Source organism: Marmota marmota, unplaced genomic scaffold (genome assembly GCF_001458135.2).
Source record: "Marmota marmota marmota unplaced genomic scaffold, marMar, whole genome shotgun sequence".
In the NCBI taxonomy this organism is placed as follows: domain Eukaryota; kingdom Metazoa; phylum Chordata; class Mammalia; order Rodentia; family Sciuridae; genus Marmota; species Marmota marmota.
This window is the reverse complement of record NW_026000048.1, coordinates 5,878,787-5,905,187: the sequence shown is the minus strand read 5'-3', so window position 1 is coordinate 5,905,187 and position 26,401 is coordinate 5,878,787. Positions and strand designations below refer to the sequence as shown.

Sequence of the window (26,401 nt, the reverse complement as noted above, 5' to 3'; positions counted from 1 at the left end):
TGTCCATGGGAAGTCTAGATGACTTTCAGGGTAGTGGTACATGTGCCACTTTCTTAGACATTGAACACCAGAGAAGTGGATTTGGGTAAAAGATAATTTCACCTGTAGACATGTTGAGAGTATCCAAGCAAAAACTTCAAGCAGGAGGTAGAGAAACAGAAGGGCTGAGATAGAAATGTGGGACTCCTAGATATAGAAATGATAATTGAGGCCAGAGTGAAAGAGATGACCTGAGGTAGCATATCATTAGAGAAAAGCACTTAAAATGCACTTAACCCTACATTGCCAGAAAGGCGGGGGAGGTGGGGAGTTGCCTAACGGGAACATACTTGGTTATCTGCAGATTATAAGTATTTCTTCTTTTATTCATTTAAGAAACATTTTGAAGCATCTTCATGTATTAGGTTCTGAATGATAAACTGTCCTTCCTCTAGTGGAACCTGTAGGCTAATATGGAAGCAAGTATAAATGAGTAATCCCACAAATAATTGTCATAGAATTACAAAGTATAATACTACAAAGGAAAAGTATGGGACACTAGGAGAGAACCCAAGTCTTTGGGTAGATTAGGGGGTGGTAAAGAAAGGCCTCTGGCGAAGTTCCATTCACATGAGACTCGAAGGAAAAGTTTGAGTTGACCAAGAGAGGAGTAGAGCTATAATGTTCCAAGCAGAAGGCCCAGTGGATGCCGAGGCAGGAGAGGGCTCCACAACGTGATGACCAGGAAACAGAAGGGAGCATGGCAAGCCCAGGGTTGGGGGAAGCTGGAGACATGAGCAGGTGCCACATGCTTCTGGCCCTTGGAGTTCCTGTGAGGTTTGAGATCTTGTCTTTTATGCAGTGGGCACCAGTTGAATGGTTTAAGCAGGAGTGACTTTGTCCATTGCATTGTGGAGGGAGGACCACGGTTACTATGGAGAATGGCATAGCAAGGCAGGTGTCAAGGTGCCAAGAACATTGGGAGGCTCTTGCCAACTGACTTAGTCTTAAGGAGTAAAAGCAGAGACAGAGAGAAGGGTACAGATTTTTAAAAGTAGTTTGACTTCAGAATTAAGAGATGTGGGTAACTGGGTACAAGAGATAAGGAGACACAAGGATGGCGGTAGTGGAAAGGCAGTAGTAAAGATGCAGGCTTCAAACTAGAGAGGAGATGGTGCCATCGAATAGGTCAGAGAAGGCTAGGACAGGAGCGTGTTTTCTGGGGAAGACCAACATGTGCTCCTGAAGGTCCAGAGCTCAGTTGAGATACTGAGATGGGGAGAAGAATGAGAACACACAGGTCATCACAGGTTGTTGTAAAGCACATAGCATACCTGCAGGTGATCAAATACCAACTGCCCATTATGTTTGAAGTGGTGACTGTTCTCAGCTCTGTCATTTGGGGTTTTGGCTCTAGGTGTCAGTATGAACCAGACTGCAAAGACAGCTGTGGTGTCACCCCCTTTATGGATGCAATTCAGTGTGGACACATCGACATAGCCAGACTGCTCCTCAAAAAGCATGAGGTATAAAAATGGGTTTGTTATATTCCTGTGGTTCTTCCTACAAATTTTAGATTATAGGATGAGAATCTGAATCATTATTTAGATTCTGGGTTCAAATCCCAGCTCTGGCAAGTTCCCCTCATGGTACCCCTTGGCCTCTTTAAGCATCAATATATCATGTTCCCATCTATAATATGGGAACAAATTCCATTTATTCAGGAGGTTCCTACAGGGATGAAATAATCATGTACACTGAGCAGTTAGCAAGTTAAGTATTCAATAAATAGTAGGTCTTTGATAGTAATAATAGTAACAAACTGACTCTTACAGTGCTTTTGACACTATAGCATGCAACATAGGCTTTTTTAAAAAAAGATATACATGAGTGTAGAGTGTATTTTGACACATTTTACCCACACAGAGTATAACGTATTCTAATTAGGACCCCATTCTTGTGGTCATATGTGATGTGGAGTTACACTTGTTATGTATTCAAATATGAACAGAGGAAAGTTATGTCCACTTCTCTCTATTATCTTTCCTATTCCCATCCCCACTCCCTTTCCTTCATTCCCCTTTGTCTAATCCAATGAACTTCTATTATTCCCTCATCCCCCTTACTGTATGTTAGCATCCACATATCAGAGAGAACATTTGGCCTTTGTTTTTTTGGGACTAACTTACTTCACTTAGCATGATATTTTCCAGTTCCTTCCATTTACTGCCAAATACCATAATTTCATTCTTCTTTATGGCTGAGTAGTAGTCCATTGTGTATATATACCACATTTTTCTTATCCATTCATCTGTTGTAGGGCACCTAGGTTGGTTTCATAACTTGGCTATTTTGAATTGAACTGCTATAAATATTGATGTGGCTGCATTTAAAATACAGATTTTAAGTCCTTTGAGTACCAAGGAGTGGGATAACTGGGTCAAATGATTGTTCCATTCCAAGTTTTCTAAGGGAACTCTGTACTGCTTTCCATACTGGTTGCATCAATTTGTAAATCTATCATCAATGTGTAAGTGAACCTTTTCCCCCACATCCTCACCAATATTCATTGCAACATTTATTGTATTCTTGATAATTGCCATTCTGATTGGAGTGAGATGGAATCTTGGTATAGTTTTAATTTACATTTTTCTAATTGCTGGAGATGTTAAACATTTTTTCATATTTTTTTTGACCATTCATGTTTCTCCTTCTGTGAGGTACCTATTTGGTTTCTTTGTCCATTTATTGATTGGATTATTTGGGTTTTGGGTGTTGAGTTTTTTTTACTTCTTTATACATCCTGGAAATTAATGCTCTACCTGAGATGCAGGTGGCAAAGATTTTCTCCCATTCTATGGGCTCTCTCTTCACATTCTTGTTTCCTTTGCTGTGAAGAAGTTTTTAGTTTGATACCATCCCATTTATTGATTTCTTGATTTTACTTCATGATCTTTAGGAGTCTTACTGAGGAAGTCAGTTCCTGAGCTGATATGGTGGAGAATTGAGCCTACTTTTTCTTCTAATAGGTGAAGGTCCTTGGTCTAACACCTAGGTCTTTGATCCACTTTGAATTGAGTTTTGTGCAGGGTGAGAGATACGGGTTCAATTTCATTCTGCTACATATGGATTTCCAGTTTTCCCGGCACACATTTGTTGAACAGGCTATAGTTTTCTCCAATGTATATTTATGGTGCCTTTGTCTAATATGAGATAACTGTATTTATGGGAACACTGGCTCTTAACCTTTTTTTTTTTTTTTTTTTTGGTTATGGTTAGAGTCCTTTGAGAATCAGACAAAAGCTCTGTATCCTCTGCCCAGAGAAACATAGACAACTAAGTAAATAAGTACTGCCAGATGTTATCAGGTATATGGACCCAGGTTCCTCTGCTGCTTACCTTTGCTCTTCCCTCCTGTCTCCTAGGCTTGCTTTTCAGCTGAGGATAGCCTGGGGGCCCAGGCTCTGCACAGGGCAGCAGTCACTGGGCAAGACGAAGCCATCCGATTCCTGGTGTCTGATCTTGGTGTTGATGTAGATACAAGAGCAACAACAACCCACCTCACAGCACTTCATTTTGCAGCTAAGGTAGGTTTGTTCTCGTGATGTTGTCTCTGCCTGTGTAGGCTTGCTTTATTCCATTTATTCCATTGGTCCTGGTTTGTTTGGCTCCATCTCTATGAAAGAAATTGCCCATGTTCCTGATTCCCAAATCCTTTATCTCTTTAAATACAACACTGACTTTATGCCTCCCTTCCAACTTTTTTGTTTTCAGGAATAATGTTAATGTGATAAAGATTCATTGTATGCAGTTTATAGCTCCCTAGTCTTACACTGGAATTCAGAAGTTAAGATCTTTAACTAAAGCAAAGTAGTTGTATTTACTGCTCTCTCCAATGTATAAAGCACTGAAGATAAGCAAAATTTCTTCACTAGAAAGGGAGCTGTTCTAAGTGTTCTTGAGTTCTGTGTGTTACATATACATTATTCAGTGGCTGCCTGCCTTGATTTGTTTTTCTAAAAGTAGGATTTTTTCCCCCCCTAATCAACTACACTCTCCTGTGTGGTCACTACCAAAGGAAGAAAGCTAGTTTCCTCCATAGAAAGATAGTAGCTGAATCCTTGATTTTGGTCTCTCCACATACTAACAGACTCATCAGCTAGACAAAGTATGTATAAATTATAAATGGATGGGCATGATGGTACACACCTATAATCCCAGAGACTCTGGAGGATTAGGCAAGAGGATCACAAGTTTGAGGCCAGCCTGAGTGACTTAGGGAGACCCTGACGCAAAGTAAAAAAGGGCTGGAGGGCTGGAAATATAACTCAGAGGTAAAGTACCCCTAGGTTCAATCCCCAGTACAAAAAGAAATTTATAAATGATAATACTAGCCATAATAGAATTCTCTTTTCTAAGAGGTTACAATCTTTTTAATTTATCTCTACCCTAAAGATTATAGCAAAGCATATATTTGCTTGGGAAATTTTGAAATTGTGAATTCTATATAAATCATAAGATTTATAATTCTTACATTTTCAGAAACCCAACTGTATTAGGTCAATAATTTAGCCTACAAACTTGATCATCTATATCCTAATAATTAAATATTGCCAAGATATTTATTTATTGTTTTATTAATTGAGAGTGATATACTGAGTCTTTCCTTAAGTATGAAAATTTGGTTTTAGGAGTTGACTATTAAAAAGAGCCAAATATGCACTAGAGTTTGTGTGTAAAGGTTTTCTTTTGTTCTCATCACAGTGGTAATGAATTTGTTTCAACACTCAGGAAGGACATATAAGCACGATTCAGACTCTCTTGTTCTTGGGTGCTGACATCAACGCTAAAGATGAAAGAAATCGATCAGGTATTCAATGTAAACAGTCCACCTACTTTTATATTAAAAGCATTAGTTTGGGGTTTGGAGGTGGTGTGGGTATAGCTCAGTGGTAAAACATTGCCTAACATATACAGGCCCTGGGTTTGATCCCCATAACCACATAGGTAATACAAAAAAAAAAAAAAAAGACAACACACACACACCCCCACACACTGGTTTTAATATTTTTCTTCCAGTAGCTCAGCAACTTTTCCTCAAAATAAATTTTCCTTTGTTTGCAAAATTATAAACCTATTGCTATTATCATGACAATGATGATGACCACTGCTCATTACCACTGCCCTTTTTACTGTTATTTTAAACCACAGCAATATATGTGCCATCAAAGCACTTTGTATCTAATTCATGAGGACACCTGCTGTTGAGGTGGACAAGAGCAAGGTCTCAAAAATATATTCTCAAAGTTAATTCTCTTTTTTATTTTTGGTGCTGGGAATTGGTTCCTCTGTGTGCTAGGTACTTGCTGAGGTGCATGGTGGGTACCATGAGCTACATCCCCAACCTCACTCAGAGCTTTAAGTTTAAGCTTGGACTTTAGAATTAAACCCTCTAAGTAGTATCCATTGAGCCAAAGGCCATCCTGTAAGGGTTTACTGAGATCTTTATGCTTCAAAGACTTGCAGATGATAGATTCTGGCTCCAGGGCTATGCAGGCTAGCTCCTCAAGATCAGGCACAGAAGCAGTGAAGCTCTTAGACTCTCAGCATATCTAGAAGGGAATATTGGTCAACATGTTTTCTTTTTGTCATGTGGTACTTATTCATGGTGATTTTTACTTAGAAAAAGAATTCAAGAAAACATTGAGAAAAATTTCCATGCCATTGAAACTGCCTTTGAATGGCACACAGGAGTGAGGATGAGGAGGATCAGTATCCTATTTCTCATTAATTTTTTTTCCATTGCTTTAGAAAAGGTTCTTTAAATCCTCTGTAACTGGTTTGTTATCTTTAAAAAAATCTTTTGGCTGGGCACAGTGGCGCACGCCTGTAATCCCAGCACCTTGGGAGGTTGAGGCAGGAGGATCAGGAGTTAAAAGCCAGCCTCATCAATTGCGAGGTGCTAAGCAACTCAGTGAGACCCTGTTTCTAAATAAAATTCAAAAAAGGGCTGGGATGTGGCACAGTGGTTGAGTGCCTCTGAGTTCAACCCATGGTACCCTCTGCCTCCAAAAAAAAATCTTTTAACCCAATCAGGTTAAAAAAAAAAAAATACTGCAAGTCCAGTATAGGTAAAGTCATGGGGATGGATGAAAAAGTATAAAATACAAATCATTGAATGAACCAAAATTTTTGTTGGGTACAGTTGACTTATGAGGTCAGCATTGCTGTAGGGGGTCAAGTTCTAAATCCATGTTATTTTATCTCCCCTCAGCCCTGCATCTGGCCTGTGCGGGTCAGCACTTGGTTTGTGCGGAGTTTCTCTTGCAGTCAGGGCTGAAGGATTCTGCCGACATAACAGGAACCCTGGCCCAGCAGCTCATGAAGACAGCAGGTGTCCTTCAGGGCTTTGATTACAGTGAGGTGGCATAAGGATGTTTCTAAAAGGAGACAATAAAGTATGTGATAATTGATGTCCTGCATCTTAAGTCATTAACAGACTCATTGAAAGTGTTCAGTAGCTGATGTTTTCTTCTCTTCCTGCCTTCCCTCGGCATGTTCCTCTCCTGCTGAAGACTTCCTGGATGGCCAGGAGTCTGTGTTCCTGACTCCATAACTGACATGTTGTGCAATCCCCAGCACAGTTACAACCTTTCCATAGTCCACATTTCTTGTTTTTCTATCCTTAAGGTAGAAGTTGCTAATGTCTATGAAGTCAGTCTCTGAAATGCTTAGAGAAGCATATAACATGCATGAATGTAACATATACACTGTTATGAAGTGTATTATGATAAATACTATATGGTAAGGCAATGATAACATCAATTGCTATTAGCTTGAACCATAAAACATAATTGGCCTATTCAACTTCTTCCTTCATAAACTTTTACTTGGCCATTACAGTGATCCGACTTTGGTTTCTTAGGAAGGAAATGCTTATTATCTGTTTAAACAGACACAAAGAATTAATGAAAACTTATCTATATTCTAAATATTGCTAGTTAGGTTATAAAGTTTTAATCTGTATAACATTTTTTATAACTTTATAACTTTCTGTTTGTTTTAATAGACAAATTCTTGGTCCCCTTCAAGTAATAAATACACCTAGAAAATACAACTAAGATGTTTCCAAAAATTTACATTAACCTGAGTTGAAGAATGAGGTTTTATTCTTAAAACATATAGGTTTTTGTGTCCCCTTTCATAAGCCCAGTGAAGTCTCTGATTGTTGATGAGTGATATGCTCGTATCACTTTAAAAAATATTGTAGCTGATTAGGATGAATCCTCAGGCGTTCAGATTATTTTTCTTTTTGTTTTCTTTTGTTTTCCCCTTTCCTCTTTCTTTTTTGATCATTTTCTCTGAATTGCAAAGAATAATTATCAATCCAAATTAGACTTTTAAAAAATGGTGTGCATCAATTATTTGCAAGATTTAATCCTCTTATTTAGTACAATTCATTTATTATACACCCACCTTATTCTCAGCATTGTGCTTGTCTTGGTAAATAGCAAGAACTTCCAGTTCCTCTTAACTATTCCCAGATGGTATTGGTGAATTCCTATCCCTGACTGTCAAATAAATGTTCTAGTAGAAACACAGTCCTCTAAATCACACACTCTGCTGATGTGCTGATTTGAGATACCAGTGCCAATTTTCCTGTTGCTTCAGAGATATCTTTGTGTCAGTGCCCTTTGATATCTTTGGTCTGAAGATGATCCTAAGTGTGGGTATTCCATATGTGACGTAAGGTCCACAGCCCAGCCGGTGCTGGCCTGTCTTTCCTTCCCTCTAGTGCACACACAGAACAGCATCTTATTTGCAGCTCTCACCTGCACAAAATCATCTACCATTTGTCCCTTTGCTTCTGCCAATACAAACTGGCCAGTACTAGGAATTGAACTCAGGGGCACTTGACCATTGAATCACATCCCGAGCCCTATTTTTTATTTTATTTAGAGATAGGGTCTCGCTGAGTTGCTTAACACCTCACTTTTGCTGAGGCTGTCTTTGAACTTACGATCCTCCTGCCTCAGCCTCCCAAGCCACTGGACTTACAGACGGGCACCACCACTGGCTCTGGCCAGTGATTTTAACACATTATGTTATACTTTTGTTTCCCAGTAGTTCTAGTTTCTTTATACCTTTTTGACATAAACTTGACTACCACTACTGTAACCACTCAGCAGCTAGAGATGGCATTGATTGTAATAACAATGTTCATTATAGCAAAGAGAGCAGTAATAATAGATGATAATAATGTATTTCTGTAATAATAATATATTAAGGATGCTAATTGCAATAATGATGATAATTAATAGTATTCCTTCACTTCCTAATTATAGTTTCTATATTCATTTCCTTTAAGTGTTTACCTAAAAGTTAACTTAAGGCTTCTTATCTCAAATTTCATTCCTATTTTCAACACTTAATATCGTCTTCCCCTAGTTTTTCTCCTTAGCATCCACCCCTAGCAAATATACCATGTAATTTCAGTTATTTATTTTGTTTATTGTCTGCCATTGGTATATAAGCACCTTGGATGGGAATTTTTGTCATCTTTGTTAACTATATAACTATGGGGCCTATAAAAATAAAATATTAAGCTAAAATGTTAGTATATTTTAATATATGGTTAATGAAGGATGATAGTAACAATCTGTGTTTATTGAGAGCTTGCTATATATTAGAATCTGTGCTAAGCATCTTACACAAATTGTCTCCCTTCGTTCTCTGGTTCTTGTGCCTGCAGCCTCTTCTAGTTATTAGTGCATCTGAAACATCTGTCTCATACACACTCCTTTGAAGAAGAGTCTACCCTTGGTACCCTGGACTCTCAGATTCCATGCAGCCCCTTGCAGTCTGGCTTCCTTATTGCTACTCTGTGCAAATTATTCCCAGTGAGGACACCAGGGACGTTCTAACTGCCAAACCAAGTAATGAATTTTCAGCCCTTATGTTATGATCCTTTCCAGTAATCAAGTGGAGTTCCAATCATCAGTGCTTTCTGTCTTCTAGATTCTTGCCTTGTGTGACAATTCACTCCGGGATTTTTCTTTCTGGTTCTTCCTTCTCTGTCTCCTTTGTGAGCTCCTCTGTTAGAGCCTGTCCCATAATTGCTGGTATGCTCCAGCTTCTCTTCCCAGCTTTTATCCCCTGTCCTGTTTGCTCCTGAAGCAATCTCATCCATTCTTCTGGTTTCAGCTGCATCCTGATATCAGTAACATCCCAATCTCTCTCCAGCCCTTCTTTTCTACTGCCTGCTGTACAGTTTTACAGGGGGTTGCTAAGGCACCCTTACACTTAATTTCTCAACATCTAATTTTGCCCATAACCCACTTAAATTCACACTGTATTCACTGCCTCCACTGAGGGAACCACAGTTCACCAGGCCATCCAGGTTGGAAACCTGGGGTCCCTCCATGAAAAGTCCCAGTTAGTTCTACTTGTTGGATAGCTCACCAATCTGTCGAACCCACTCTGCCTGCTATGACTCCCTGCTCAGGCTCTCATATTCTCACCCCAGACCACTATTGCAGCAGCCTGTTAATTACTCCTCCTGCTTCTAGTCCCGTCCTTCTCAAATCTGCCCTCCGCATAGCTGCCAGGGAGCTCTTGCCAATTCAGCCAAGGGCCAGTGATTGCCTATAGTGGTTCTTTGTGCCTCTCATCCTGAATAACTTACTGCACTTTCACCAGAGCGCTCGGCCACTCGGCTAAGACCCACTTCCATGAGGGCTGTCGACTCGTTCTCAAAGCACACCTTCCCCATGGTGAGTATGTATAATGAAGCTCAATCAGGGCCAAAATTTCAACAAGAGATACTAATAGTAAGAATTTCAATCACTTGGAAATAGCTAGGACCTAACATATACTTCCTTCAAAAAATTATATGAGAAAATATTTACAAGACAAGATAGAAAAGGGATTACAAAGTGGGCAAGAAATGACAAAACTCAGGCTAAAGAATAATGAGAAGTGCTGAGCACGGTGGTGCAGGCCTGTAATCCCAGTGGCTTAGGAGGCTGAGGCAAGAGGATCAAAGTTCAAAGCCAGCCTCAGCAACTTAGTAAGGCCCTAAGCAATAAAACAAGACCCTGTCTCTAAGTAAAATAAAGGGCTGGGAATGTGGCTTAATGGGTTAAGCACCCCTGAGTTTAATTCCCAGTACCAAAAAGAAAAAAAAAAAAAAAACAAGAAACTTGAGAATTAAGCAAAGGAACCCAAGAGATGAGAAAGGGTGGAAAAGGCACTAAATGCAGTTCAACCCAGGCCTTGCTGGAATTCACCAGCAGATAGCAGGCCAGAAAAATGTTCTTTGTATTCTCCCAGACTTTTCTTTAAAAGGCTATTGTAAAGTATAGGAAATAGTTAAGGAAAAAAAAATTACTCCACAGTTCCACCAGCTAGTTGTAACCACTCTTATTTCCTCCCAGTTTGTCTAAAAGCCTATGGTTAAGCTGATGCTGTATATGTAGTGTTCCGCCCTAACTTTATATTATAACCAAATCTTTTATGCTCTTAAAAAGTTTGTAAACTTTGTTTTTATCAGTATGTAAAGCTCCATCATATCATCTACGTTGATTTTTTTTTTTTAAACAAGACTTTATTTTACTTATTTATGTGGTGTCGAGGATCGAACCTAGGGCCTTGCATGTGTGAGGCGAGCACTATACTACTGAGCTATAACCCCAACCCAACATCGATTTTTTTATGTAGACATTTTAGTTGTTTTGAGGTTCTTTTAAAGATAGGACATAGACAAGATAGTCAGAAAGGTGTTGTCAGATTCGACTGAAAGCAGGAATCAAGGGAGGGGGAAACGGCTGTCGGGTTGCTCCCCAGGCACAGTAGATGGTTGGGAGGCATTCGAGGCATGCAGGGGCTTGAGCAAGCCTGTAATCTTTTGGATGTGTTGAATGGTGATGAAAGAAATAAGGTAGTTGAAGGACAGAAGATTTTTTTTTTTTTTTATATTTATTTTTTAGTTATCGGCGGATACAACATGTTTATTTTGTATGTGGTGCTGAGGATCGAACCCGGGCCGCACGCATGCCAGGCGAGCGCGCTACCACTTGAGCCACATCCCCAGCCCGACAGAAGATTTTTTTCAGAGGGGCTGAGAGCGTAGTATGTTTATGGTCAGAGGGGAAGACCCAACAGTGAGAAGGAAACAAGCAGCAAGTTGGGCCCTCTGAGCTAGCGAGGTCCCTCAGCAGGTCAGGGAAACAGGGTCAGGAGACCTTGGGATGGCTCATATGCAGAAGTGGAAGTAATATCTCTTATTTAGAGAGATTAGTAAGAAAAGAAAGGCCTGGTGAAGATAATGAGAGAGAAAGGCAAATCACTGAATGTCAGGACTGGGGAAAGGGGATGAAATATGTATATTACATTTCCTATAATAATGAGAACTTTTATTTGATAGTCTTACACTTTTTAAAATTGCTTTCATAAACCAGCAACATGCAGAAGTGATCAAGATTCAATTAGAATGGGTGATATAGTTTATATTGAGAAGAAAATGAGGTAGGAACAAGGCCTAGCCTCTAACATTAGCTGGGAAAGGAAAGATTTGCTTGACACACATGGCTAGACCCATCATTCAGTGTCTACAGAATCCTAACCCCTTAACCATCCCTTAGACAGGTCATAATGAGGTCAGGCCTATGCATTCCTGAGAAAGGAATTATGGAATGATGGCATTTATCAGCCACCTAACTTCTGTGCAATTTCCAGCCTGAACCCATCAAGCTAGGCATCTCTGCTGGCATTTCAGCCTGCACAATGTCTTCTGTAAACTAGATCTCTTCTCCTTCCTCCAGGCTTCCCTTCTAAGGGGCTCAGAACACCTTGGGCGGGGTGCGGGGATGAAGTATTTGAATCAACATTTTAAAAAAATAGCAAAGATAATTCACTTTTACACAGGGTTTTACTGTTTCAGAGATTTTTCACAGGGTGGGAAAGAAGCAGCATAGCTTAGTTATCAGTATGTGCTCTGAATTCAAACTCCAGCCAACAGCTAATCATATGGCCTTGGAGGATTTACACCACTGTCTCTAAGCCCCAGCTTCCTCACCTCTAAATGAGAGTGCCTAAATGGGATCATCTATGTTCACTTGGTTATCAAACACTGAACACCCGCTGTGTGCCGGGCATGGAGGCTTCAGCACCAGACAGCCTGGATGAGATCTCGACTCATTGTGGTCAGGGAAAATCCAACCCCTGTCCCAGAGTGATAAAGTGGCAACCCAGTCAGGAGCGCAGGTGTCCAGCACAGGCTTCAGCTGTGTGGATCCAGCTTTGCTGGCACAGGCCTGAGGTGCATCAAGCCAGAGCCAGAGGCAAGCCTGGGCGTGCCAACCTATCCCACTCAGGCAGTCCTTCTGGGGTCAGAACCCTGGAGCATCCGTGATCCCACAAGCTCAATCTCCCACTTCCCATGGAGCAGCAGGAAAATGGAAGTGGGGCAGACCTGAATGAATGTTCAGGCTCAAGGGTTAACCAATAACATTGCCAAACCCTGAATAGCATTAAGTTTGGACCAATGGTGTTGACCCATGTGCCAAACTCCTAGATTAGCATACTCAGGCAGCAACTGCTGTAGGGGTCTCCTCTTGCCTGTGCAAAATTTCTGTTTCTATTCTTCACACTCGAATGAATCCTAACTCCTTTCCCTTTCACTGTTGCCTTCCATTGTCTCATGAATTTCATTCTTTAGATTTGCAAGACAAAAACCTGGAAAGAAGTTGGCAGTGAGCTGCTGAATTCTACTGGAGCTGCAGTACTGAGATCTGCAACTCACCACTCAGTGGTAATGGAGAAGAATCAGGCTTTCTGGGCTGCAAAGGCCTGCAGCTTACACAGACTCCACCAGCCAACAGAAGCAGAGAATCAAGTTTCATCACAAACTCCAGTTTTAAGGGGAGATAGCCTGTAGACCTCAGACTGGTGGTTATATACCAGGTGGTGATTAGTGTGAAGAGAATAATGTAGAGAAGGGGCAGGAAGAGCCAAGGGTTGGTTCTCTGAGCAGAAAACATTGTTAGCTGTGAGAAAACATTCCACACAGAGCCAACAGTGGCTGTGTGTTGGAGAAAAGGGAAGGAAGCCAGCATGGCAGAAATGAGTAAGCAGGGAGCAAGTGGCTGGGGCTGAGGTCAGGGCTGGACTGCAAAGGCCCTTTTGGACTGTTTTCCTCTGGGAAGAGGGAGGAAGCCATTTTGGGGTTTTGAGTAGAGGAATGATTAAATCTGACCTGGGTGGTTTTTTGTTTGTTTATTTATTTATTTTAATAGCAAGATCATTCTGGATGTTGAGCAGAAGCAAAGAGCCTGGTTAGGAAGCCATTGCAATAACCACCAAGAAACAGAAGAGTAACTTGGTCCAGGATGACGGGATAAAAAGATCAGAAGCTTTATGATGTGTTTTGAAAGTAGAACCAACAGGATTTGCTAATGAGTGGATGGGATGAGAGAAAGGGTCAAGTCTTGGACCTGAGCAAATGAGAGGGTGGAACTGCTGCTTGCTGATCAGGAAAACCTGGAGTGGAGGAAGGTCTGCAGTGTGGGTCTGAATGTTCGCAGAGTGTGGACTGCCCTTTAGGGGTCCAAGTGCAGTAGTCCAGGAGGCAGCTGGCAAGAAGAGGTGGAGCTCAGGGGAGAGGTCAGGGTGGTCAGCTTCAGGAGTCATGCAGAGATGGCATTGATGGATGAGATCATCAAAGGCATAAGCAAGGAGCAGCTGATTAGACCTGAACCCAGGACACTGCAGAATATGGGCCCCTGAAGTTGAAGAAGACCAGAAAAGAGACAAAAAGAAGTAGCAGGAAGGAGGGAGAGATTAAGAGAAGCCAGTGCCAGGCCACATGGTAAATGGAGGAGGAATGTCCAGCTGGGGCAGTGCTGTGAGTCAGGGAAAGGGAGGCCCAGCTGACTGACTTCACAGCATAGGCCCTGGGAGCCTCCCAGTGTGGTCTCCGTGAAGTGGCAAAAATCTAATCAGAAAAGTTTCAAGAGTGAACAAGAAGACCGGAACTGGAGCTGAAAAATGAAGCAATAGAAAGAACTATGGGTCATGGTGTGGGACAGTATTTTCTTTAATGGATCACCTTACAGTTTACAGTTTGAATGCTGAGAGTAGGAGTCAGTGGGGAGGGGCAATGAGGAAGAAAGGGACCATTGTGTGGGGTGAGGTCCTTGAGCAGGAAGGAGGGAACAGGATCTAGTGCTTCCTAATCTGAGTGTGTCCATCTGAAAGACAGTCTTGTCAAATGCAGATTCTGATTTGAGGGCCTTGAGTGTCCGGATTTCCAGCAAATTCCCATGCTACTACTGCTGTTGCTCCAAAGACCACACTTTGAGTAGTTCTGAGTGCATGGAGGGAAAAGTTTGTTAGCATTGATAGTTCCCACCCTAAGTTGCAAGAGGAAAAGCAGAATGGAAAAGCATGGAGGAAGGGCTGGGGAGATGATGTGCTAGGAGAAATAGAGGTCTCTTCTGATTGCTTCCATTTTCTCTGATCAGCTGGGAGTGGAGAGGTTTGAGGAGATAGAAAGAAGTGTGAAAAATCAGGAGAGCAGAGGTCTGAACAGAAGTTCTCAAACTTACATGGGAGGCTTGTTGAGCACCCGTGGCCAGGCAGCCCTGGAGGCTGAGTCAGCAGGTCTGAGGTGTGTGGGGTGGAGTCTGGGAATTTGCATTTCTTCCTTCTTCTTCCTCTTCCTCCTCCTTCTCCTTCTTCAACTTTACTGAAGCATAATTAATATACAAAAATCTGCTTATACTCAATGTGTACAGATTGATGAGTTTAGACATGTACATACCCCATGAAACCAGTCAATGGTAATAAGCCTCTAAGTGTTTCTCCATGCCCCTTTGTTTCTTTTTTTTTTTATTTTTTATTGTGGGTTGTTCAAAACATTACAAATTTCTTGATATATCATATTCCACACTTTGATTCAAGTGGGTTATGAACTCCCACCTTCACCCCATACACAGATTGCAGAATCACATCAGTTACACATCCGTTGATTTACATATTGCCATCCTAGTGTCTGTTGTGCTCCGCTGCCTTTCCCATCCTCCACCCTCCCCCCTCCCCACCTCTCCCCTCCCCTCCCCTCCTCTCTCTCTACCCCCTCCACTGTATAACCCTGAGGGTCTCCTTCCATTACCATGCAATTTCCCTTCTCTCTCCCTTTCCCTCCCACCTCTCATCCCTGTTAAATGTTAATCTTCTTCTCCTGCTCTTCGTCCCTACTCTGTTCTTAGTTACTCTCCTTATATCAAAGAAGACATTTGGCATTTGTTTTTTAGGGATTGGCTAGCTTCACTTAGCATAATCTGCTCTAATGCCATCCATTTCCCTGTAAATTCTATGATTTTGTCATTTTTTAATGCAGAGTAATACTCCATTGTGTATAAATGCCACATTTTTTTTATCCATTCGTCTATTGAAGGGCATCTAGGTTGGTTCCACAGTCTTGCTATTGTGAACTGTGCTGCTATGAACATCGATGTAGCAGTGTCCCTGTAGCATGCTCTTTTTAGGTCTTTAGGGAATAGACCAAGAAGGGGAATAGCTGGGTCAAATGGTGGCTCCATTCCCAGCTTTCCAAGAAATCTCCATACTGCTTTCCAAATTGGCTGCACCAATCTGCAGTCCCACCAGCAATGTACAAGTGTACCCTTTTCCCCACATCCTCGCCAGCACTTGTTGTTGTTTGACTTCATAATGGCTGCCAATCTTACTGGAGTGAGATGGTATCTTAGGGTGGTTTTGATTTGCATTTCTCTGACAGCTAGAGATGGTGAGCATTTGTTTCTTGGTTTGTTTGTTTGTTTGTTTGTTTTAAGACAGAGAGAGAGAGAGAGAATTTTTAAATATTTATTTTTTAGTTTTCAGCGGACACATCTTTGTTTGTATGTGGTGCTGAGGATCGAACCCGGGCCGCACGCATGCCAGGGGAGCGAGCTACCGCTTGAGCCACATCCCCAGCCCATGTTTGTTTTGTTTTGGGGTGTGTGTGTGTGTGTGTGTGTGTGTTATGGCCATTTAACATCAGACCTATCCTTTTTACACATTGTTAGGTGCATTGTTAGTATTATTAACTGTGGGCTCTCTGTTGTACACAGATCTCTAGAACTTATTCATCTTCTATAACTAAAACTGTCCCCATTAAATGGCACCCTGCTCTCCCCTAGGAATTTGTATTTCCCTCAAGTACCTTCAAGTTCTGGATGCTGGTGTGGGTGCTGGCAACCCACATTTTGAGAACTACCAGAACGGGAAATGCAGCTGGCTCTCGAGGCAGCCCAGCAGTCAGCTGAAGTCCATTGTCCTGTGTTCTCTACCAGGGTCAGCTGCTCAGGTACAAAGGAGGTGGGAAGTTAGATTTCTTCAAGATGGGGGACAAACAATCCTTTGTTTGGCACCATGTCTAGGATATATTATATGCTTAAAATTTTTCATTGTTATTATCTAGCCACCAGCTCTTCCTTACAACCCCACCTCCCAACCCACACACAGCAATTCTCCTATCTAACTGTACAGCATGGTGGTTGAGAACCCAGGCTCTGGGCCTGGCAGGCCTGAATCCAGCTGTATGTCCTTGGGCTGATTTCTTAATGTCTCTATGTTTTAGTTTCTTCATCTGAAAATGAGATAAGTACTCTTCCTTCACAGAGTTATTGGGATCATTAAAAAAAAAAAAAAATGCGTCTAAATCACTTAGCATGGGGTGGCATACAGTAAACAGCAAGTTCTGAGGATCCTTAAAGACCAGACGAATGGAAAGCATTCACTGAAAATTAACTCTTTGCACAATCTCTGACCATCCAAACCCAGCAGAGCCTCTTCTTGATTTGCAACTAGAATTATTTTCTCCTACCCTCTTCTTTCTTGATACTTCCTACCAATTATCACATGGTTTACTTAGGATAGAACTATTTATATATGTGGAAGTCAAGACCACTAAGTCTTGCACCCCTGAAGGGCAGTAATTATTTCTTTAACTCATAAACTCTGGAAGACTTGTGCACAGTGCCTACACATATTATACTTTAAAGGCATTATCTGTGCACTTGAATAAGGTTATATATGGTGTAACACTGGAGCATCTCAAAGTAATTCTTGCTCATAGGGAAAAATAATTATTAACTGTGGGCTCTCTGTTGTACAAATGAAACAGTACAAATGAAACCAATCTATTCCAAATAGGAACATAATACATACTCTTGCAACTTTTTAAATTAGGGCCTCTTGGACATTGTTTCTTCTTAGTTCTTAAAGATTTACCTCATTCTTTTTCACATTGCATTGTATTGTATTCTTTTAAACATTCCATCGTTCAGATGTACCACAATTTGTCTAAGCTGTTTCCTACTTATGGACATCTAGAATGTTCTGGGGTTGTTAAAATTGTTGTTATAAACAATGCTGCAATGAGTACTTCTTTGTGAATGACTGAAAGATAAATTTCTAGGAAGTTAAATTCCTAGAAGTGGATCAGAGGATCTGTGCATTTTTTATGTTGATAACTGTATCAATTATAGTTCAGTTAGCTGAGAAGAGTTATGTTCCACCCAGCTTAAGGGGAGTTTTGTTACAGGCTACTGGATGAAATGAAGAGTCATTGGGAAGGCTCAAGAACAAATCTACATTGAATATTCAGAGATGACTTCAAGAGCCACACTTGCAGGCCTGAGCTTCAAAAAGAGCTATTACCTTTTCAATCAGGAAAGTCATTGCCAAACTGGGAAGCTGCTGTCTTGACTTCCATAAACTCCAAAAGCATGCTGCCTCTGCTAGTCAGGAAGCCAAAACAATCAGGGGGTCACTTTCCTGACAGTGTTTGTTGGCTCAAGCAGCAAAGTATGGTTTCCTCTTCTACCTTCCAGAGCTCAAGTAACCAGCAGAATGCAACTCATATCCAGAAATCTAGCTCTCTAGAGAGCCAGGGGAATGTAGCTGGTAACCTTCCTGCTTCTGCAAGTGAGAAATCATGTAAGACAGGCAAGATTGGACTGCATCTCCAGTGCCACGCACTCGCACTCTACCAACTACTTCCAGTACTTCTTCCCAAAAGTGCTTGATTCCTCCACGCCATCATCAAATTAATGTCTCCTAATTTGCTATAATATCTCAGTGTTTGAGTTTTACATTTCTTTGTTTATAAATCAGATTGAAGATCTTCAATTTGTTTATTGGCCATTATAGTTCATTTTCCTATTTTTATCTCTATCAGTATTAGTAAGTAACAACCCCCACCCCCGCTGCAACCCAGTAGATTAAAACATAGTCTACAGGTCCATAGTCCACAACCCCATCTGGGTTGTTTTGCTGAGCCTAGGCTCAGTTGATCTCATCTGGGCTCAGCATCTTCCGTCAGCTGATGAGTCACTAAAGCTGCTGGTGTGGGATGGCATTGGCTGGTCTATGTTGGCTCTTCTCCCCAGGACTCTCTTCCATCAGGCCAGCCCACACTGATGTTCATGAGAGTGGCACAGATTCAAGAGAGAGAGGGAGAAGAGACCCAAATGCTTTTCCTAGTGTCTGCTCTGTGCAGATGTTCCTATCCCATTGGCCACAGCAAGTCATTGGGTAGGAATGACAGAGTAGGAAGACAGAGTAGGAAGAGGAACAGAGTAGGAAGGAGGAAACATCCTAAAGGCCTGGATATAGAGAAGCCTTTGACAGAGACCATTAAAGAAATCAGTTCTTGCATTATCTTTTGACCATTGTTTTATCTGTCTTGTTAACTTGTAAGATCCTTTCTGTATTTAATTAGCTCTCCACATAATTTTAAATAGTGACAATAAAACTTTGGGTATACAGTTATAAGTGGAAAAAATAGACTACAGTATAGCAGAAGTAATTTATATATCTCTTTTAAAAAAGAAAAAGGAAAGGGAAAAAAAAAAAAAAAACTCAAGCCAGGCATAGTGGTGCATGCCTGTAATCACAGAGGCTCAGGAGGCTGAGGCAGGAGGATCATGAGTTCAAAGCCTGCCTCTGCAACTTTGAAAGGCCCTAAGCAATTTAGGGAGAACCTGTCTCAAAATAAAAAAAAAATAAAAAGGGCTGGGGATGTGGCTCACTGGTTAAGTGCCCCTATGTTCAATACCTGAGGGGGGTGGGGCGGGAAACTCAAATAAACCAGCGGATATACAGAGGTAACTAAAATTCCCGGAGCAGGATGGCATAGACTCCTCAGATGGGTGGAGTATTCCTGTTTTGAGTACAGTGTGTGGTAACTAAATTGACCCTCAGTGCCTGTCTCCAGCTTGCATGGTCTTTATTTTGCCCAATCGTGCTGAAAAGCCACAATCAACCAAGATGTAACTGAACATAAAAGATGTAGGAACAACATCCAACTTCATCTTGCCCCTTGGGTATACAGCTGTGGGGGTACAGCATCCTCTCTCTTTCAGCTGATATAGATGTTGGTAATTCAGTTTTATAAGGGAATCTTAAATGGAAACAAAAGTCTCTCAGTAAGAGAGGCCTTCTGGCAAAGAAAAACCTACCCACTCAAAAAGCAAAGAAAAATGGCCAACTGCACCATTTGTGTGAGTATCATTTTTTTTTTTCTCAAAAATCCCCACTCCATTGACCTTATATGCAGGCTGCACAGACACACAGGAGGGTCAAAATAAATATCTTCACACCTAAGTATTCCTTCTCAGAGCTTCCATAGTACTGTTCACAACTATGGCCAACACCAGTTAGGTTATAAATTCTATAAGAACCTAAATAACTTTAGACATAAGCTTCGGTTTCCTTTCTCATGCACTCAGAGTTCAGGCTGAACAGCTGAGCTCTGCAGATCCTGAGTATCTGCAGATCCAGCCTCCTGCTGGTCATTTTGCCATCCTGAGTGTGTTGACCCCTCCTGTGCCATAGAGATTGCTCCCTACCCTGTGGCGGGGATAAGGTTGATGTCATGCTCCCTTTTTTTAAAAAGGTACATACATCATTTCCATCCACCACATCCCACTGGCCACAGTTCAGTCACATGACCACTAGAAGAGAATTGAAATTTGGGCACAATTAGGGTCTAGCAATATGGTTTTATCAGTTACGTAGATTATGACTATTTGGATGGGATTATCTGACCCACTAACATTTCAACATTTCACCACCTCTCTTCCTCTCCCTCCCCAGCACTTCCTTTTTTTTTTTTTTTTTTTTGGGTCAGCTGAATTTCCCAGGGGGCACTTTAACCACCCCTTGATNAGGCACTGAGGGTCAATTTAGTTACCACACACTGTACTCAAAACAGGAATACTCCACCCATCTGAGGAGTCTATGCCATCCTGCTCCGGGAATTTTAGTTACCTCTGTATATCCGCTGGTTTATTTGAGTTTCCCGCCCCACCCCCCTCAGGTATTGAACATAGGGGCACTTAACCACTGAGCCATATCCCCAACCCTTTTTATTTTGTTTCTTTATGTTGAGAAAGGATCTAAATTGCTTAGGACCTTGGTAATTAGCTGAGTCTGACCTCAAGTTGCAATCCCTCCGAGTTGCTGGGATTAAGTACTACCCTTCCACCCAGCACTTCTTAACTCTCTTTTGTTTGTTTTTACTTTTTTTTTTTTTTCTAACTCTCTGTTTCAAAGCCCCAGAGAGCAGAGAGCAGTTCATTTATTTATAGGCTTAAAGTTATGAAGAACATTAAAGGCATTAAATACTAAAAGATAGTATTCGAGGTTGAGGAAAGGCTATGCACCCACAGACAGCCAGGACTGGACCCCCACACTATGGCTTTCCAGCTGTGAACTTATGCAAATTACACTTCCTGACTCTGTTTCCTGGTAAAGGGAGGGATAGCAATGGGACTTCCTTCCTAAGTTCGTGGGAAGAGTAAATAAATGAATGCATGTGATGCTTGACACATAGAAAATACCCAACATATGTAATCACTGTTATCTTTCATCACAGCAAGACCAGTTGAGTGTGTGGCCTAATGGGGTAAGTTGTCAAAGATGAATAAAAATCATAGTCAACAGCTGTCCAAGATCAAGAGGAAGGGTTCAACTACAGAAAGTAGTTATGAAGGCCATCTGTATTTTGTGTGTCTAATTTTTTTCCCTTCCTTCCTTCTCAATAATCTTCAGGTGCCTTTTCTTTTAATTGCAGTACTGGGGATTGAGCCTAGGGACTCATGCATGTTGGGCAAGCACCCTACCACTAAGCTATATTCCTAACCCTTTTTATCCTTTAAAATTTAAGAAAAGATTCAAAAGTTTATTCTATCTTGGCCTTCCCCTGAAACATCTTCACAATTAAGTTGTTTTCTCTCCCTTCCTTGACTGTGTCTTGTTAATTCTGTTTCCATTCAGCATCTCCAACAGGTCCACTCTCTCCAAATCCACCGCCACCACACAAGTTCCAGTCACTGTCCTCTTGTTTCAGTTATTATGGCTGTGTAGCAAATTACCCCAAAATCCAACAATATAAAACAACTATCATGATTATAGGTTCCACAAGTCAGGCATTTAGACAAGATACGCAGGGTCGGCTGGTCTCTGCTCCCCATGACTGGGGAAAATCTGACAGCTGAAATTGGCAGCTGCTGTTTGGCAACTGCAGTTTGCATGGGCTGCTCCCTGAGGTGCCTCCACGTGGGCGTGTGAGCTGATGAGAAAGAGCTCTGGCCTTAGAGCCTTTCATCACATAGCTTTGAAAGTCATGCAGCATCACCTCCCCACATTCCATTTGTCAAGAGAGTCAAGAGTCTCACCCAGGTTTAAGGGGAAAGAAATGGATCCACTCTGTGTGTGTGGGTGGGTGCTGGGAATGGAAGCCAGGGCTTCATGCATGCTAGGCAAGCACCCTACCTCTGAGCTACATCCTCAGCCCTGGATCTACCGCTGGATGGGGAGCAGCAGCATTCTGGAAAAACTCATGGGTTGAGAGATCCTGTGCGACACCTTCCTCTTGCCTGAATTGCCGTCATGTCTTCCTTACTGCTCTTGCTACTTCCACTTTTGTTCATACCTTCATGCAGTTCTCACAGCAGCCTGGAAAAGATTCCACCAGTAGGTGGTGTCTGTCCTTGGCGTGGGGTAAAGTCCAGCCTTACCCTGCACAAAGCACCTTGGGAAGACCCAGCCCTGCTGCCTCTCCCTCTGTGGAACCTTTGCTCTAGCCACACTGGCAGGGTACTGGCCTCCTTTCAGTTCCTCAAACAAAACAGAACAAACATTCTCCCACCTCAGTGTCTTCCTGGAAATATCTTTCCTTGACACAGGGTTTACTCCTGTCATCTTCCATTTGCAGCCAATAAACATGAATCCCGAGAGGAGCTGTCCTCTGATCCCCACCTTCTAAAAGCCCTTCCTGAAATCCTGTCATATGTGACAATGTGGAAGAACCTGTATGACATTATGCTAATTGGAATAAGCTAGGCACAGGGAAGCAAGTACTCAAATGTCTCGTGACTTCATGGATATGTGGAGTCTTAACAAGTCAAATCCATATTATCAAAGGATAGACTGGTGGCCGACAGAGGTTGGGGGATGGGGAGATGTCATTAATGAGTGTAAAGTTTCAGTTCCACAAGATGAATAAGTCCTGGCGATCTCTCTTAGTGCCTATAGTTCCCAGCATACTGTTTTACACTTAGTTTGTTTGGTGATAGATCTTATGTTAAGTATCTTAGTACACTAAGATTTCTTTAACAAAATACTATAAACTAGGCAACTCATTAACAGCAGACATTTTTTTCTCACAGTTTGGGAGGCTGAGAAGAAGTTCACTGGCAGGTTCAGTGCTTGGAGAGGCCCACTCCCTGCTCATAAATGGCGGCCTTCTCGATGTCCTCACATGGTGGAAGGAGTATCTTTTATATAGTCAGTAATCCCATTCGTGGGGGCTCCACCTTCATGACCTAATCGCCTCCCCAGTGACCCAACTCTTAATGCCATCACCTTGGGGGTTGGAATTTCAACATATGAGTTTGGAAGAGATTCAGAACACAGCAGTGTATTTATTTCAAAGAATAATAAAGGGGGCTGGAGTTGTGGCTCAGGGGTAGAGCACTTGCCTGGCATGTGTGAGGCCCTGGGTTCAAATCTCAGCACTGCATACAAATAAATAAAATTAAGGTCCATTGACAACTAAAAATACAATTTTTAAAAAAAAAATAATAAAGAGGGCATGAAAAAATGTTTGGAGATGATAGACATGTTTGTGGCATGCATTAAGGTGATGGCTTCACGGGTGGTTACTGATCCCCAAATATCAAGTGGCACACATTGAATACATAAGAGATTTTTGAATTCCAATCATAATTAAAGTTGTTTTAAAGATATGTAAATTAAATAAAGGTAGTCTCTTCCTGCTTGCTTTCAACTTCTTGCTTTTCTCTAATTTGAATTTCAGATAAATAATGAATTTTTTTAGCATAAGAATCTCCCAAATATTTAACAGAATATTTAACAAAATGTACTTATTTGTTGCTTGTCAGACATTCAAATTGAAGTAAGAATCTTATTTTCTTTTCTTTGCTAAGTTTGACAACTTCCTATATGAGATGCTGGCAGCTTTGACTCTTTTTTAAAGGCCAAAAATGGGGCTGGGAATATAGCACAATGGCAGAGCTCTTGAGGAGCATGAATGAAGCCCTGGGTTCAATTCTTAGCACCACTACTAAAAAAAAAAAAAAAAATGACCTTAGGGAGGGGACATGGGGGTAGGAAAGACAGTGGAATGAGATGGACATCCTTACTCTAAGTGCTTGTATAAAGACACGAATGGTGTGACTCTATGTTGTGTACAACCAGAGATATGAAAAATTGTGCTATATATATATATAATAGGAATTGAAATGCATTCTGCTATCATATATAACAATTAGAATAAACTTTTTTTTTAAAGAGAGAGTGAGAGAGAGAGAGTGAGAGAGATTTTTTTAATATTTATTTTTTAGTTTTTGGCGGACACAACATCTTTGTTTGTATGTGGTGCTGAGAATCGAACCCGGGCCGCGCACATGCCAGGAGAGCACACTACCGCTTGAGCCACATCCCCAGCCCTAGAATAAACTTTTTAAAACGAAAAAATTTAATTTGATATCTTAAATGAATATAGAAAAAATGAACTGAAGTTGGAATCCATCCTCTCAATTATTGCTGAAATCCTCAACCTCCAAATTTGAGGAGCTTAACAGAATTATGACTTGTTTCTCATCTATGAAATATCTGATGTGGAAATGCTCCTGATTGATGGTCCTTTTGGAAGTTTTCCGCAAGAAATGGACTCAAGGAGCCAGGTTCCTTCTACTGTGCAATGTCATCACCTCTGAGTCCTTGGTTTCTAGTCAACAGGAGCTGGGAAAAGACAGTGCGAAAAGTCATGTGGTCCTTCTGGGAGCAGGGTTGTAAAGGGCATAAGGCAATGCTGACCACATTCCACTAGCAGGACTGGACATGTAGCTCTACGCAGACATAGGAAGGGCCTGGAAATGTCATCGACCTGTGGGCTCTAGAATTCTCTGCCATTAAGGGAAGGTTGTAGAATGAAAGGACCCAGGATTTGGCACCAGAGATCTCTGTGTATAAAACACAACCCAGCCTTTCACTATGAGATTTTGGACCAACTGGATTTATTCCTTGAATCTCAGTTCTCTCATTTGTAAAAAGATAAAAACACCTACTTTGTTGTACTCCTGTAAGAGTATAATGCCTGGCATATAGAAGAGTTTTTACTGGAGCATTGTAATTTTATTTGTAATCTGTCATTGAAAATATTTCCATGGCTTGCTTAGTTGTATTTGTTTACCCAATAGCAATGCAGAACAGTACTATCAGTATAATTTAAGGTTATAAATCTAAGAAACCATCTAATCCAGTTGAGCTTCAACCAAATTCAATAACCTGGTTGAAATCACATAACTAAGGGTCTCAACACATAGCTGGCTCCCTGCCATCTTTGCCAAATTGGTCCATGCTATCATGTGGACATTTCCATGTTAAAAGATCAGGCTATATTTCCTACATACTTGGAACACGTGAGAAAGTTCCTTTCTTTCACATTTAAATATCAATGACAATTATGCCAAAGTTGGAATTTCAGTTTCCCATTCCAGTTGCCTGAATATAATTCAATGAAAGAAAACCTGAAAAATGTACTATGCCCTTTTCTCATTGGCTCTAATACTATGCTTTACTTTTCAGTGAGGCTAAATTTTCCCTCCATGGTCCTAGTAACATGGTACTAGAAATTAAACACTTTTACTGTGTAGAGATCAATCTGGACCAAAAAAATGAGTTACTAATAACAACAAGATTGGATTCAAATGGCTTCTGCTGCATTTCCCCCTGCTTTGTATTTTGGCTTTCGACTTGGTTTCATTTTGCCATGTCAACAGAACTTCATGAGGAGGCTGAACTGCTAGTGACCCAAGAGCAGCCCTCCAGTTCATGTAACTATAGATCTACCATGGCCAACATCTGCATTGCTGAGGTTAGTTTATCTTTACCATATTTTTCCAAGAGACCAGAGGGGTCTGTGAGAAAAAAGCTATGACATTAATTTATCAGAATTCCCCAGCTTTGTGACCTATTGCAACAGCCTTAGTCAGTTTATTCTTTTGATCTTTCCCATCTGCCAGCATCCAAAAATGAGACAGGCTTAAGTAAAAAATGTCTCCAGTTCCCAGAGATAAACAGTAATTTCCCCCTTTTATCTGAACCCAAAGATGAGTTGGAATACTTCATAGGCAAATAATTTTGCTGGCTATGAGAGATGTCCTTCAGAATGATTAACCTACTGGGACAGTCAGCTTTTCATTTCTGTGACCAAAATACCTGACAAGAATAACTTAGAGGAAGGAAAACTTACTTTGAGCCCATGGTTTCTGAGGTTCAGGTGATGGTGGGCGAATTCCAGTGCTCTGGGCCCAGACTGAAGCAGAGCCTCATGACAGAGGGGGTGTGGTGGAGGGGTGCTGCTCCATCCAAGGTAGCAGGAAGCAGAGAGAGTAAGGGGGAGGAGCAACGGTGTCACCTCCAGCAACCTACAGTAACCTACCAGCTCCATCCACACCCCTCCTGCCTACAGTGGCCTCTCACTCAGTCCTCCCAAACTCAGATGGACTGATTAGGTCATCTAATCACTTTACCTCTGAATAACCTGCATTAACACAGGAGCTTTTGGGAGGACATCTCATATCCAAGCCATAACTCCCACAAACATCTGCAACCAGATCTGCTTTATATTTTCATCAAGTGAAAAAAAAAAAAAAGACCATTCTCTAGCTTAGTTATTTCCTCAGGCAAAATCACAAGCTACCTGTATTGCCACAGGGCAAATTACAATACAGATTATCCTCCTGGTCAAATCACAAGCATATGTTTTCAAGGCTGTGTTATAAATAAAATACCTTGTTCCACAGTAAATCTCAAAAAATACCTG

The 26,401-nt window shown here is 41.3% G+C and overlaps 1 protein-coding gene and 1 long non-coding RNA gene across 9 annotated transcripts in view; one reads left to right on the top strand and one right to left on the bottom strand.

Annotated features, from left to right (window-relative positions):
* The window catches only part of Ankrd16 (ankyrin repeat domain 16), an 18,766-nt gene extending 5,521 nt beyond the window's left edge, over positions 1-13,245 (top strand). For 6 of the 7 annotated variants that reach the window (XM_015495166.2, XM_048812631.1, XM_048812635.1 and 3 more), the window contains 4 exons: positions 1,397-1,505; positions 3,405-3,566; positions 4,771-4,849; positions 6,254-6,452. In XM_015495166.2, the coding sequence (XP_015350652.1) occupies positions 1,397-1,505; positions 3,405-3,566; positions 4,771-4,849; positions 6,254-6,411 (508 nt within the window). In that variant the 3' untranslated portion in view covers positions 6,412-6,452. Of the gene's footprint in view, positions 1-1,396; positions 1,506-3,404; positions 3,567-4,770; positions 4,850-6,253; positions 6,453-9,678; positions 9,753-12,697 lie in introns of those variants that run through there. The other variant, XR_001504550.2, reaches the window with a different exon arrangement.
* On the bottom strand, positions 6,291-26,401 carry LOC125619552. Of its 2 annotated transcripts, XR_007351086.1 has the most exons (4): positions 25,829-26,401; positions 16,205-16,340; positions 14,586-14,725; positions 6,291-6,419 (listed from the first exon to the last, which is right to left on the bottom strand). It is a non-coding gene; the product is annotated as an uncharacterized LOC125619552 (long non-coding RNA). The 2 variants fall into 2 exon arrangements; XR_007351085.1 differs by lacking the exon at positions 16,205-16,340 and having other exon boundaries at positions 25,829-26,136.